The 14849-nt window shown below is 59.1% G+C and overlaps 2 protein-coding genes across 4 annotated transcripts in view; both read left to right on the forward strand.

The window, feature by feature from the left end:
* PER2 (period circadian regulator 2) overlaps window positions 1–7558 on the forward strand; it is a 30927-nt gene extending 23369 nt beyond the window's left edge. Inside the window, exons 19-23 of the mRNA XM_081142359.1 lie at window positions 1045–1901; window positions 2887–3073; window positions 4005–4182; window positions 4495–4645; window positions 5522–7558. Of these exons, the coding sequence (XP_080998485.1) occupies window positions 1045–1901; window positions 2887–3073; window positions 4005–4182; window positions 4495–4645; window positions 5522–5668 (1520 nt within the window). The 3' untranslated portion in view covers window positions 5669–7558. The remainder of the gene's footprint in view (window positions 1–1044; window positions 1902–2886; window positions 3074–4004; window positions 4183–4494; window positions 4646–5521) is intronic.
* Window positions 7559–11526: 3968 nt separating this feature from the next.
* On the forward strand, window positions 11527–13299 carry HES6 (hes family bHLH transcription factor 6; the record flags this gene model as incomplete). 3 transcript variants are annotated; one of them, XM_081142346.1, is made up of 4 exons in its annotated part: window positions 11527–11706; window positions 11787–11873; window positions 11983–12064; window positions 12308–13299. In XM_081142346.1, 4 exons carry the CDS (start codon window positions 11533–11535, stop codon window positions 12730–12732), a joined length of 768 nt encoding a protein of 255 aa, XP_080998472.1. In that variant the 3' UTR covers window positions 12733–13299. The 3 variants fall into 3 exon arrangements, with proteins under 3 accessions (XP_080998472.1, XP_080998473.1, XP_080998474.1); XM_081142348.1 differs by having other exon boundaries at window positions 11626–11706; window positions 11983–12024; window positions 12308–13293; XM_081142347.1 differs by lacking the exon at window positions 11983–12064 and having other exon boundaries at window positions 11530–11706; window positions 12308–13293.
* Window positions 13300–14849: the final 1550 nt, after the last annotated feature.

A 14849-nucleotide genomic window follows, 5' to 3' on the forward strand; every position in this document is an offset into this window, starting at 1 on the left:
GCCTGGTGCATGGGCTGCACAGCTGTGCACAGCGGTCTGCCCAGACCTTGCGTCGCATCCTAGGACCCAGTGCTACAGCCACTAGTCCCCCTAAGGGACAGACTTCCTACAGGGTGAACACACCAGAGAGCCTGAATCACAAGACCTCTACCCTCAGCGATTTGCCTCTGGCTGGCCCTCTTGCCTCCAACATATAGCAAAGGTGTGGAACTCCCTTGGCACAGCTGACAGGTATCCCCACACACCTGCTGCAAGAGCCCTGAGTCACCCTACCTGCCGTGAGATGGGTTCCTGGGACCCATGCCATTGCCCATCCCAGACAGGCTTGGCACGATCCGCCCCCGCTAGCCTTTAGTACTCCTAGTGCTGGCCATGGCTGGGGAGGCATGGGGACAAGCCTAGAGTCCCTCCAGCCTCCTAAAGAAGTTCACCTCAGCCCCTTGTCATCAGAAAGGAAGAACCTGGCTCCGAGGGCAGGTGGTCCTCTCCGCCCTTTGACTTGCTCTCAGGTAGGATCACAGGCGAAACAGGAAGCTTCTCTGTTTAAGGACCAGTAGTGGTAAAGCTGGTAAAATTCAAAAATCAGCTGAGATGACATCAGATTTCACAAACCAATATTGGGGAACAGCACAGAATTGCCAGCTCATTTATTTATTTATTTATTTATTTATTTATTTATTTATTTATTTTGGACAGATAGGACTTTTTTATACCACTTGGCACTACCATTATTTCATAAAAGAAAGGACACTTTAATACCAGAAGAAAACAAGAAATGTGATCTTGCAGTTAAGAATGGTCCTTCAAGTTGATTGAATCTAGTTTTATAAAAACTTAATATTTTGCCCTGATTTTTCTCACTGCGTGAGGATCAGGGCAGCCATATGGTGTTCGTGACGGTCCCCAGGCCGACATCTGGGGACATGGGACTGTTGAACTAGGAGGTGCCTTCAAGTTCCTGAGATTCTGCAGGTCTCAGAACTGGCTCAGCAGGACTCACGTAAGCTTTCACACGTTCAGCTCGGTTGTTTTCCATTATTGCAGCTGCTCCTGGACTGAGAACCACTTCTGGAGTCGATTCCTCTTGGAAAAAAACCGGGAAGAACAGAAAACTGAAGTCCAAACGGGCCAAGCCTCAGGACTCCTCTGAGAGCACTGGGTCTGGGGGGCCCGTGCCTCACCGGCCCCTGCTGATGGGCCTGAACACCACCGCCTGGTCACCCTCGGACACGTCCCAGTCCAGCTGCCCCGCAGTGCCCTTCCCCACCCCCGTGCCCACGTACTCCCTGCCAGTGCTCCCAGCCCCAGGCATCATGCCAGTACCAGGAGCCGTGGCGGCAGCACCGATGGAGCCCCACGCCAGCTTCCCGGTGCCCGCTGTGCCCATGGACATCCAGCCTGAGTTTGCTGTCCAGCCCCCGCCATTCACTGCCCCCCTTGCCCCGGTCATGGCCTTGGTGTTACCTACCTATCCCTTCCCCCCAGTGACCCCAAACCTGCCCCCAGCCTTCTATCCTGGCCAAATGATCCCTGCCTCGCAGCCCGAGTTCCCTGGTCGGACCTCACCCCCCAAACAGCCGTGCGCTTGTCCTCGGGCAGAGCGTGGGCCACCAGTGTCACATGTGGCCACCCCAGCTACTCCACTGTCGGCCACCGGGCTGTCAGGCCGGGCCTCCCCGCCACTTTTCCAGTCCCGTGGCAGCTCACCCCTGCAGCTCAACCTGCTCCAGTTGGAGGAGGCCCCTGAGGGCAGCACCATGGCCGCAGGGACAGTGGGGACAGCAGGCACGGGGCCGGACTGTAAGCCTGGCACGTCCTGGGACTGGCCATCGAAGGCACTGCTGAGCACAAGGACTCCTGGCTGCTCTTTCTCTACCGCAGGTGGCCCTGCAACACCCATGGTAGGTCCTCCTCTCAGACGTGGCTGTACCCGAGGGCTCCACCACGTATTTCAATTTTGACATGAATACATGTGCTGGAAATGAACGTATTCAGGTTCAATGACCTGATCAGAGTAGACGGGGGGCTTTTTATTGTCTTGGGATCTGAACAAAGGAAGATTGATTGTCTGATCGTGAGTGCAGGGTCCTTACAGCCCAGGTGACTCCCTGACTTGTCATGGGCCTTGAGATTGTAAGTGACAACTGCGAGGACACAGCGCAGCTGGTTAAATGCCAGAACTCGCCGCTGGGAGGGCGGTGGGGGCAGAGGTTCTCACTGTGAGCCAGGCCCCGTCCTCCTGTACCTCAGGGCCGTGGACGTGATGCTCTTACTCCGTTAATGCAATTCCCGTTTCCCGAGGACTTCGTGTCCCGACAGCTCGGTGTGCAGGGGCCTGCGCTGTGGCCGTGCCGTGGTAGGCGCTGCGTGGCGGGCGGGCGTGCTCCTGGGAGAGGGGGGCGCTCCAGAGGCACAGACTAGCCTCCCAGTGTCTGCCGCCCTCTGGCTCCTTTTCCTGGGGTCTGGCCAACAGTCAGAGGGTCGGGGTGCTCCCAGGGTCACCCCACTCCGGGGCACAGGAGCGGGAAGCCAGAGCCCCCACCAAGGGGCAGTGTGGGGACGTGGTGGCCTCTTGCTGCTCCGTGTCCGCTGCAGGGGAGGGGCGGGCACAAGGCTTTCCCCCAGGGGTCCGAGACGGCCGTCTTCGTGTGGCTCCCGAGTCCCCTTGAATGGGATGCACTCATGGACCACTGGGACCCTCGCTGCAGGCCCAACACCCAAGGGCCTGCCCATGTGGCACCTGAAGGCAGGGCCTGAGGAGGAGCGTGCTCCGCTGTGTCCCTGAGCGACTTCGTTCAGGCAGTCGCTCTACAGCCCCACCCCCTCTCCCCACCTCTGGGAGCTGTGTCCTGACCATGTCCTGCCTGGTGTCTCCTGTTCCTAAAGCAGGATGAGCCCCCAAACGCCCAGAACAGCGACGCCCTGTCCACGTCCAGCGACCTGCTCGATCTCTTACTGCGCGAGGACCTCTGCTCAGCCGCAGGGTCGACCATGTCGGGGAGCGGGGCCTCAGCCACCTCCGACTCCCTGGGCTCCAGCTCACTGGGTTTTGATGCATCCAGAAGTGGGACAGGTATGCTGGTGGCATTGGGAGCCCCTGAGTCTGGGGGAGTGGGCATGTTTCATCTGCTGGGTTTCTGGTGATTTTGGAAGATTCTCATGTGAGGCACCTGGGCAGCCTTCACTTCTCCTGCACTACCAGGACCCTCTGCACCAGAGCCACAGGCCACGTGTGCACAGGGCCCAGCACCAGGTGCACCAGGCCCAACGTGTCCAGCTGGTGCTCAGAGCCCAAGCAGCTCAGACAGACAGGCAGGTGCTCCGCCCCCAGGTGGCGGGCCCCACCCAGTCAGAAGTCACAGTCTTACCTGCTCGCTTCTATGTCAGGGTCACAGCAGGCCTCACACCGTGCTGGCCCTTGTTGGACTATCTCTCGGGCTCCCTGGGCGTGCCAGGAGGGCTGGTCAGGGTTCACCTTCCTGAGTTGGTTCCCCTAGGTGAGCCTAGCGTATAGATTGTGTGCTTCACCCACCGGATCACTCCGGTGGATCTGGACCCGCTATGACGGGACATGCACTCTTCCCACTACTCAAAGGCCCCTGCTGCCCTGAAGTGAGCTTCCATGTCTCCATTCGCTGGCCTCGCTCCTCCGGAGGGTGCACTGGAACCCACTCAGGCGCCTGAGTCCCGCTTACGAAGCCAAACCGGCTTCTCAGTGGCCTGGCCTGGTGGAGAGGTGCTGAGCACTAGGAAAGGGAGCATGATTTCTAAGACGGGCTCCACCTGGGCTGCTTGGGCCTCCCCGGAGAGCCACCTCCATGGGACCAGCTGGTATCCCATGTTAACTACCCAGGTAATCGGAGAATTGGGACCAGAAGGGGAAACCCACCAACAGGCTCGTCGCCACATAAGACTCAGCTCCCTAACCTGACACGCGTCCACAAGCGCGTTGCAGGGTGGAACGTGGCATCCAGGTCTGAGCCACCACTTTTGTGTCCTTAAAGGCAGTAGCCACACCAGCAAGTATTTCGGAAGCATCGACTCCTCGGAGAATAATCACAAGTCGAAGGCGGACGTGGGAGAGAGCGAGCACTTCATCAAGTATGTCCTCCAGGACCCCGTGTGGCTGCTGGTGGCCGACGCCGACGACAGTGTCATGATGACCTACCAGATGCCTGCCCGGTAGGAACCGTCCAGATTAATCCCCTGTGCAGAACCAAGCATCTGCAGACACCCAGCTCCCATGTGTAATTTAAAGTAAAAGTAAAATTGTGAGTTGGGATTTTCATTTTAATAGAAAAACCACTGATTCTTTACTAGGGATAGTAAGTTACCCTAAGCAGGGTACTTTATTTTAGATGAAAAGGGAATTTGCATTAAACAAAAGCATCTAAAATTCCATTATTAATATTGAAAGAAAATGAGTGTGTTCTTTAAATAAACGAAGACTCGGAGACATTCTAAACGCTACCTCTCTCTGAACACGCTGTGAAGGAGCGTAGACGCCGTCCTGAAGGCGGACAGGGAGAAGCTGAAGCAGCTGCGGAAGCTGCAGCCCCGCTTCACCACGCAGCAGACGCAGGAGCTGCAGGAGGTGCACCCGTGGGTGCGGGCGGGCGGCCTGCCCGCAGCCATCGACGTGGCGGTAAGCTCCCCGAGCTGCTCCCCTGATAGCGCATTGAAAGGCGGGGTGGGGGCGCTCGGTACTCTGCTTGCCACCCTTCTATGAATTTAAAACCTTCCAAACTCGGAGTTTGTTGAGAAAGAGGAAAGGTACCAAGACGCTGTCAGTCTTCCTCAAAGAACGTTCTTCCGACGGCTTGTCAACACTGCTCCCCCAGACTCTTCTAAATACCTAGTCTCAGTCGTGTGCTGAAGTTTGAATTTCTTTCTTTCTGTTTTCTATTTTAAAAAGAACACCTCTCCTATCACAAACCCTCACTATCCTGTGGACCGTTCAGTAACGGTAGGAATATTAAATTTCCGCTCGTAACACCAGAACCCCTCCAGCTGCCCATCTGTCTGTTCCTTCCCGAGAGTTCCACAGACATGTCTGCACCCCAGCCTCCCTCCCCGCCCCTCCCGGGGCCCACACCCTGGACGCTGCTCTTGTCGGTCTCGGTGTCCTCCAGCCGACGATTCGCTGCCATTTCTGTCCCGTCCTACACAGCCCTAACCTTAGAGGCACCGGGGGCGAGTCACTCCCCTTAGGTCCCTCCCTCCCTCGGGACACTGTTGATGTCCCATCTGATAGATGAGAAAACCGAGGCTGCGTAGCTTAGCTCCAGGTCCCACAGGCAGGCCACCTCTCAGATCAGGGCCCAGGCTCTCGGCCTTGGGGGAGCTGGGAGTGGGCTCCCCCAGGACAGGCAGGGGTCCCACAGCTGAGCGGCACGGGCGCAGCTGCCTCCTTTCTCCTCCAGCAGCCTCGCAGCGGCGCCGGCCCGTGCCTCACGCAGGTTGAGCCGCATTCTGTAGTGAACTCCGCGTGTAGCTGATCACTCGTGTCTTTTCTCGTAAGGAGTGCGTGTACTGTGACGACGAGGGAAAGGGCACCTTCTGTGAACCGTACGAGGAAGACGGTGCCCCTCTGGGACTCGCAGCCACAGACACCACAGGAAAGGAGAACGGACCCCCCCTGAGCCACAGAGACGACGGGCAGACGTAACTGCCTCCCTCCAGCGGCGGCGACCTGCCTTAGATGGCGAAGGAAGGGGACAGCTTCACATTTGTTTCCAAGGAAATGGCCAGATAAACTTTTGTTGTTTTTTTGTTTTAGAAAAAAAACAAAGTTTTCTGAAGGGGTGGCTGAAAACTTTGGAGGGTGGGAAGGGTTTGGGAAGAAATACATTTTTACATTTAAATTATAAATATGGACTTTTGAGGTCGGGGAAGAGATTTTGCTGTGATATAACTTGAGAAAGACTGAATCCCCTGTGTGGGTGTCGGGGGGGCGCCTGTGCGCTCCCGGAAGTCCTTGGACGCACTGGGCCCCGCAGGGTGTCGGAGGCTCACACCAGGCTGTGCCGCGCAACGCCGGGCGAGCTGAGGGACCAGCCTCGAGCCCCCAGCGCGTGCCTGTGCCGATCAGACCTGCCCTCTTTTGGGGCTGCTTTTATCTCAGTTATCATCTAGTCAGACTAGATGTTTTTAAAACATACCACGTGGAAATGACTGCCTCCCGATTTTCTTTGAAAACATGTCGTGTTAACTGATGTGAAGCAAACCGGCAGCTTCGGTTCAGGCAGGTGTTTCTATCTGATGTCGCTGCCTTCGGGTGAACAAAGTTGAAATGCCCGCTCGGGACTGCGGCCTAGTTCGTGTGACCAAGCCCCTAAGACCAACGCCACCCAGGCCCCGTGTGCTTCTCCACCCTCGGCTCCTCTCCCGACCAGGCCCGCATGTGCGCACAGGCCCATTGTGGTCACTCTTCAGGTGGCTCCCCTCTGCAAGCCAGGCTCTGGTCAGTGCATTTGGGGCCCATCCGTGCCCTTCAGTTGACGTGTCCCAGACATAAGCCCTGGTCCTCGCGGGGACGGTAGCTGTGTTGTCGGGGTGCTGAGAGCTCACGCCTCCCACCACACCTGGGCAGGGACTGGGCTCGGTCTTTTCATGAGCCTCCCTCACTAGGTGCAGCTCCCAGTCTCTGCAGTGACTTCCCCCAGTGTCTCTGGCACTTTTGGGTCATTGGACACTTGGGGAAGAGTCTGCCCAGCTTTTTGCAAAACCTCACATTGTGTCATGTATCCCAAAGATTGTTCAGAAAAAAAGCCCAGGAGTGAATGAGAAGTTCCCACTGGTGAAGCAGTTGACTCAGAATTGCATCGAGTCTGTAGAAATTAAAAGGAAGCAGGTTTCCCCTGTTCTCTGATGGAGAAGTGGCCCCCAGAACAGCGAAGCCACTTTAATCCAGTGGGTTTCATAGTAAAACCACCCTTTTCCAGGATATTAATCGCACTTTTTATGAACTCAAACACAAAACACTTTAACTTTTTTTTTAATTTATGAAGTAATATCACCCTCAGGGACCCATTGAGGGTGTAGTCTGTGCCTCTGTGTGGGAATTAGATGCTAAGACTGCTTCCTGCCTCTGAAGCCAGGTCATTAAGGGGTTGATTACGTGTCACCTGAACACAAACTGCCAAAACGTCCTCTACTGTTACGAGTGTTTCCATCAGCATCACTTCATTATCTAATGCACACCTGCTGATGGCTGACTGCGGGGCTTCACGTGCTGAGAACTGACAGCAGGAGCATTTGTGAAATTGTTTACACGGTGCCGTGCACCCGGTCATGTGTCCTTAGTGTGTGTGCTGACCCAGGTGTTATGAAAACCTTTCCTTGATTTTAAACTGAGCCTTCTTTTTAAAATACTCCTGCAAAGACATGTACATAAGCGCCCAGGTCTGTGTGATGACTCGTTAGCCTTGCCGGACAAGTGATGGGCTGGTGCAAAGAACAAGCTCTCCCCCAGTGCAATATGTTGTTCGATTGCTTGTGTCTTTTTATGACTTTTTTGCCTTTTAGAAAATGGGTAAATAAAGCAGGTATATTTTTATTTGTATTTGTATGTATTTTTAATGGAACACAGAGGAAAAACTGAATAGAGATAGAAGATTATGAAAAGATTTTTTTTTAAAAAACCTCTAGAAATTCTGCGTCAGGGACTATTCTCTCACAAAGGCCCCTCATCTTCCCTGCATGGCTGCTTCGTGCTGGTCTCTTCCTATCTGAGTGCGGCCCCTGCCCAGCGGGCTTTCTAGGAGATAAATCTCTTTCCTCACTTGCAGATGGTGTGAGGTGGGGGGTTCTGCTCTGCGTGACCCCAGGCACCCACTTTGTTCCCTTCCTGCAGGGTTGTCTGTGCCGCCTGGGCTGGCTGCTTGGGTGCTGGCCACAGAGCTGATGTAGGACAGCAGGGCCAAGAAGGCCTCCTGTCTCTGTCGGAGATGATCTGGGCATCACAGCACCATCCCCCTCCCCTCCCCATTCCTCCACAGTGCTGAAGCCGTGTGGGGCCTAGTCAAACCGGCAGAGGACCACAGGGGTCAGAGCAGGGAGACGAATGGATCGTGGACCCAGTGCCCAGCCTTCCAGAAGCTCCTGAGCAAGAGGGCGGGCTTGACCCTGCCTCCTGGCCTGGCTGCCTACACCCCAAGGGTGATGGAGGGGAGCAAAAGGTGAAGTCCTCCCAGTGAGCACGGAGGCCTCTACAAACTGGCCTTAAATGGCCAGATAGGGCTGTTTCACTGAAGTTCTGAGTGCCTTTGGGACTTTTAATTGCATTTTTATTTACCATATAACCCCAAGGGCATATCACCCCCTTATTTACAAACTAAAAGGAGCTTCTCAGAGCCCCCTGGGCTGATTGCCCACAAGGGGCCTAGACCTCCACAGGCTGCCCACTGCCTTTGTTCCTTGGGGATTTATGGCCTGCCACCCCTGACGCTATCTGGTCCTCCTGTGGCCACCACGGCCAGGCCCAGCCTCTGCTGACCTCTGTTCCTGGATCTGAGGGGATCAAAGGGCCCAGATGCTCAGGAAGTCTGTGCTCAGGCAACCTTTGAAGGTGGGATCGGTCCAAGGGACAAATGGCAGGAAATGGGTCTGCTCAGGAAGGCCATGTGAAGCAGGGAGTGAGGGCTTGGCGGCCCCAAGGTGGAGTAGCCAGGCCTCTGTAAGGAAAAGCCCAAGCCAGCCAACCAGTGGCCCACTAAGGGGAAGTGAGGCTGACTTGAAAGACGGGACCTTGGGCAACTTCCAGTCCAATCAGGACTAACACACCTGCTCTATTCTTACGCTGTTTTTCCCCCAAGGGCGCTTGGTTATATCCCAGTTGGGCATCTCCCAGCATTTAATTTCTCCTTCCTTTAATTCTAGGCAGCATTGTTCAACCCCCGCTCCCCCATGCAAGACAAGGCTTTCAGGTCCCAGCCCTCCATTCACCTCCTCCCTTCTCCTGACAACTATCACCTGCTTTTTGTTCTTAGAGCCAACTTTCTATTACATCCTGTAACCATAATTAAGCCTTCCTTGCCTTTTCTATAGGTTGATTCTAAATGTTGAAACCCAATGAATCGGTGGCACGACTGAAAGAATTGGCTACTGAGCCAAATAATGTACTAAGATTATTCTGGGGCTGCTTTTTGTTTTTCCTGGAGTTCCTCGTTGCCTTTCATTTTTTTGCTTGCACCATTTGCCTTTATTTGTTCTCTGCCCCCACACTCGGTACCCGATCGAGTATTCTATTGCTCTTTTCCCTGAAGGCTCACCCACATCACTGTGAACTGCCCTTCATGGAGAGCATTCTAAAACACGTTTGGCCTTTTTCAAATAGTATAATAGCTATTGAGAGGGGTATGAATCAGAGTATGAGATATCACTGAGTTTATTTTTCCATATCTCAGTTTCTCAAAGTGGTGAAAACTTAACTGTAGTTATTTGTGTGTGTGTGTGGAGGGGCTGTCTCCTTCCCTGGAGTGATGTCTAAGTGGCAAAGAATAAAGTTACAGGCCAGCTTGGGATCCTCCCCCCCCCCCCCCCCCCCCCCCCCCCCCCCGTCAGTGCCCCCAGTAGGTGTGGGGGATGCAAGGTCAGTTGGGTCTCTGAGCAACCAGGGAGGGTGGGAGAAAGACAGCTGAGTTTTCTGGCTTGTGGGGGAGACTGATTAAAGTTGTAGGTTCATACCTGGGTGAGCAGTGCTGGGCCAGGGAGTCTCCGGGGCCTGCTCACAGAGAAGCAACCAAGAGGCGGCTCAGGGACAGGTGAGGGTCAGCAGAAGGGGCTCCCAGGTAGTTCTGGAAGTCAGAGAGGTGACTTGGGGAACCTTCAAAGCTCTCGCTACACCTGCCCTGCCTGTGGAGGTCCCTCTGGCGGGAGTTGGAACCGAAAGCCACCTGGAGGCCCACCAGATCTGTCAAGTGGCTGGGGATGGGGCGGGTGCTGGCGTCTGTGGCCCAGTCCTCCCAATTCACAGTCCCTGGACCTTCCCTACCCACCCAGTGCTCCTGCAAGACCAGGTAGATAGGGGGTCCTAGTGGGGCGGTACCCGTGACCAGGGCTGGAGGTGTGCAACCAGACCCTGGCAATCCTTATGGTGGGTGAGTGGTGGGGCGCTGGGTGCGGTCTGACAGGTGCACTTCCACCGGGTAAACGGGTGGGGAAGCTGAGCCCTGAACAGTGAGGAACAGCCACGAAGGGGGCGTCTTCCCGGCGAGGGCAGGGCCAGAAGGCATCTTGGCATCTGTCTGGCAGCGCCAGCTGGGGCCAGACCGGGGTCCCCAGGGCGCCGCCCACACCTCCCGGGAGCGGGGCAGGGCCGGCAGATGGGCTGCCCGCGCGGGGTGGCGGGCGTCTGGCGACACCGGCGGGCGCGCCCGTCCCCGCCCGTCCCCGCCCGCGGACAAAGCCGAGGCGACAAAGGAGCGGCCGACACCTGCCTCTCTTGGCGCGGCCGCGGCTTTTCTCCGCCAAAGCGGCTGCAGCTGCCAACTGTCACGGGCATCAAGTTACGGGGTCCAGACGGCGGCCTCCGCGGGCCTGGGGGGGCTGGAGGGTAGAGGGAGCCGAGGAGCGGGCGCGGCGCGAGGGTGAAGGGGCGGGGGAGGGGCCGGCCGGGCGGACCAGCTGGGGCGGGGACCCGGGAAGGACGGGGGGGGGGGGGGGGAGTAACCAGGAGGGTGAGGGGGGCGCAGGGAAAGACGGGGGGGGGAGTAACCAGGAAGGGTGGGCGTGGGGCTAAGGGGGGGAGGGGGGCCAAAGGGAGACCGAAGCAGCGAAGGGCATTAGGATTAGGGGGCGATGGGGGCTCAAGGGGTGACGGGGCTGATGCGAGGGAAGAACGGGTGGCTGTGGGGGTGAGGGCGGAGGGGGGAATGACCGGAGAAGGGGAGCGTGGAGCCGACGGGCCCGCGAACCCCGCCCCACCAGGAGCCCCGCGCGGGAGTGCGGCGGGGGGTGCGGGGTCCAGACACACTAGCCCGCAAGGCACGCCCGGGGGCCACGTACCGCGCCCGCCCCCCGTGCGCCTCGGGCTCCCACTTCCTCGGGGCTCCGCAGCCGCCCCCGGCCAGGCCCGTGGTCCCTCCAGTCCGGAGACCGCGGACTGGCCGGCTTCGCCCCCCTGGTGCGGGACCCAGCGCTGCAGCGCACAGCGCTCCTCCGCGGAGGCCTTTGGCGAACCCCGACGTGGATGGGCGGGGGCGCGGCGGGCTGCGTGAGCGCCTGCTCGGCGCGCGGCTGACCTCGGGGTGCTGCTCGGGGTGTGGATGGAAAGCGCACCCCGACCCTCCGCTCCCGGGGTCACCGCCGCGGGCCTGCCTCCCCTGCGGGGTCGCGCGGAGGCCGAGCCCGGTCCGCGCCCGCCGGCCCCGCCCCGCCAGCTGCTCTCGCCGGGCGGCGGGGCTGCACAAAGCGCGCCGCTCCCATTGGCTGCAGGGCGGCGCGGCCAGAGGCCCCGGGGCGCGCGGGCCAATCGGCGCATTGAGGTGCAAATAAGGCTCTATAAAGGGGCGGGGCCGGGGCGCCCGGAAGATGCCGCAGCGAGCCGACGGCGGCGGTGCGGGCCCCGCGCAGCCAGGGGCGCGGGCGCTCTGTGCGCTCCCGGCGCTGGGAGCGGTGCGGGTCATGGCTCCACCCCTGGCGTCTGGCCCGGACCGTGCGGGCCGGGAGACGGAGGACGGCTGCGAGGCGGGGGGGAGCCGCAAGGTGCGGACCGGGGCGGCGGGCGCGCGGGGGGCGCGCGGGGGGCGGCGCGGCGCTGGGGCTCAGTCGCCCGCTCCCCGCAGGCCCGGAAGCCGCTGGTGGAGAAGCAGCGGCGCGCGCGGATAAACGAGAGCCTGCAGGAGCTGCGGCTGCTGCTGGCGGGCGCCGAGGTGAGGCGGGCTGGCGGGCGCCCCGGGCTGCGGGGCGGGCGGGCGGGCGGGGGTCGCGGCGCCGCCCGGCCTCACCGCCCCTCCCCACCCGGCGCCCCCGCCGGCGCAGGTGCGGGCCAAGCTGGAGAACGCCGAGGTGCTGGAGCTGACGGTGCGGCGCGTGCAGGGCGCGCTGCGGGGCCGGGCGCGCGGTGAGTGTCGGCGGGGCGCGCGGACTGGGGCGCGGGACGCGTTCGCCCACCCGCCCTGGCCCAGGGCAGAACACTTGTCGGTCCGACGCCCCTGTGTCGTCGGTGGTGAGACCTGTCCCCGAGCAGGGCGCGCCCCGGCGCCTCCCGAGTGAGCCCCCTCCCCGCTGGCCGGGTGGGTCGGGACGCAGCCGTCCAGGCTCACCGGGCCGGGCGCGCCTCTCTCCCTCCCGTCCCCGGGCGCAGGGCGCGAGCAGCTGCAGGCGGAGGCCAGCGAGCGCTTCGCCGCGGGCTACATCCAGTGCATGCACGAAGTGCACACGTTCGTGTCCACGTGCCAGGCCATCGACGCCACCGTCGCCGCCGAGCTCCTGAACCACCTGCTCGAGTCCATGCCGTTGCGCGAGGGCAGCAGCTTCCGGGATCTGCTGGGGGACGCTCTGGCCGGGCCCCCGGGAGCCCCTAGGAGAAGCGGCTGGCTCACGGGAAGGGCCCTGGGGTCCCCGCTACCCAGCCCCCTAGCCCCCGCGGACGACCTGTGCTCCGACCTGGAAGAGGCGCCCGAAGCTGAACTGAGCCGCGCACCTGCGGAGGGGCCAGACTTGGTGCCCGCGGCCCCCGGCAGCCTGACCTCTGCCCCAGGAGCCCAGAGCATCTGGAGGCCTTGGTGACCAAGGCCAGCCCGCTCTGCGCAGGTGGGCCCAGCCCCCCCATGTCTAGCTCCTCCCTGGGTTCCAGGCGTGGTGGGCAGGGTCTGCTGTCTCCCAGGTCTGCGCCTTCCTCGCGTAGTGGATGCCTGTAGGGAGGTCCGGAAAGACCAGCCCAGTCAGGCCCGAGCCCTTTCCTTAAGAGTAACTTTTACAGACCCCACAGTCGTCCTCCCCTTTGCCCGCTGTGGGTGGAAGGAGAGAGCTACCAACCAGGCTCCGGCGCCTTGGCCTGCCCCAGCCCTCTCTGGCGCTGTGCAGATCTGGGCACAGAGGTGACGGGAGTGGTGCTGAGCCTCTCCTCAGGGCAGGGCCCTAGTGTTGGGGCAGAGGGAGACCCCAGGCCCTGACCTGAGCAGAAGCCAGGACAGGGAAGGCAGGTGCCGAATTGCCCACAGCTGCCGGAGAGAAGCAAGGCTTTCTGTATGACTTGCGTTTAGCACACTTTTCAGTGTTAGGTTGCTATCGAATGTTCCAATTCTACTAAATAAAGGATTTTGGAGAGTTAGTTACTCTTCTGAAGTATTACCGAATGAAACGGTGTCATTTATGTGTCAAATATGAAAATACTAAGCACATTTTTCCTGTATCTAATGCTCACCCTTTGTCAGCAGAGCAAGCAGTGTAACGGCAGTGGAGACGGGACACGCCGTCTCACAGTGGACTGTGCTTCCCCCCCGCATTGCCGGGCAGCTTCGGATGGGTTTCCCCCGCAGGTCCTCAGGCCTGGCCTGCTCTCCCTGGGCTTGTGTGCAGCCTGGAGATTGGAGACCCCATGCCAGTGATATCCAGAGTAACCAAGCAACAGGGAAACAGCCTGACCCTGGACCATTCTCTGGTTCATAAGCTCCCAGGAGTAAACTAATGCCTAATTGCTAGCCAGGTGCTTTGGAAGCTTTTCAAAAACCTGTGCTAGGCCCTGGCCGGTGCGGCTCAGTGGTTAGAGCATCATCCTGTGCACCAAAGGCTCTCAGGTTTGATTCCCAGTCAAGGGCTTGTACCTGGGTTGCAGGTTTAATCCCCAGCCCCGGCTGGGGCGCATGTGGGAGGCAGCCAATGGGGGTGTCTCGCATTAATGCTTCTCTCTCTCTCCCTCCCTCCCTTCCACTTTCTCTAAAATTCCAAGGAAAAAATATCCTCAGGTGAGAATTAACAAAATAACAACAAAAACCCTGTGTTAGGACCCATGAGTGTGATGTCAGTCTCCCTGTGTTGTCACTTTTTTTGACTGAGGGAGCGTCCATCACTGCCAGTGACTTCCGTGGCCCAGGTCATGGCTTGAAGTGAAAGCACCACGGCTACAGGCAGCACGGACTGGAGGTCACATTGGGCCCAGGAGGTCAGAAACCTTGGGTGGAGGGTGACCCCTCCTGGGCTTGGTCAGGACCTACAGCTTGCGTATGGTCAGTCAGCAGCAGTCACTGCCACAGGTAGCCCAGCCCCTCCCCTGCTTCGGGACCCCGAAGCAGCTAGTTCTCAGGTTGGGTTGGCAGTGCCAGGGCCCAGGACGAGGTGTGACAATTTAGGATTGACACCTGGGCCTCCTCTCTAGTTGTGTACCTTTGCTTCAAGAACAACTTTCCCAAGGGCCCTCTTACAAAAGGCCCCCAGCAGGCCCACCACCAGGGGCATTTCACACCAGCTGCCCTGTGATTCAGTCTTAGGCCTAAGCCGTCAGGCTCTAACCAGATGCAGCTGACGTTTAGCGATGGGATGAGCTGTTGAGGGTGTGGGTGGGGAGGCAGTTCCGTAAGACGGGGCTTGAGAAGATGGGAACGTTACTCTCGGAATTTAATTGCCCCGCAGAGATAGATGTAGGATGTATCTACAGGGGCACCGATGAAGAGCAGGTCCACCTGTGAGACCTCTGACCCCTGTGGCCCCCAGCGGCACCCAGAGGCCTGTGGTGAGCTTTGATGCCATTGGCGAGCACCTGCCAGAGACCGTTTTCAAGGAACAGCCCTTTCCTCTCATCCCCGCACTTGTCACACCCTCCACTGTTTAGTCACACCTCCTCCTGATCCTCCTCTTCTGTTGAGGCCCCTTGTGATCACACCGAGACCACGGGGTAACCCAGGATA

Source organism: Miniopterus schreibersii (assembly GCF_964146895.1).
Source record: "Miniopterus schreibersii genome assembly, chromosome: 7".
Classification (NCBI taxonomy): domain Eukaryota; kingdom Metazoa; phylum Chordata; class Mammalia; order Chiroptera; family Miniopteridae; genus Miniopterus; species Miniopterus schreibersii.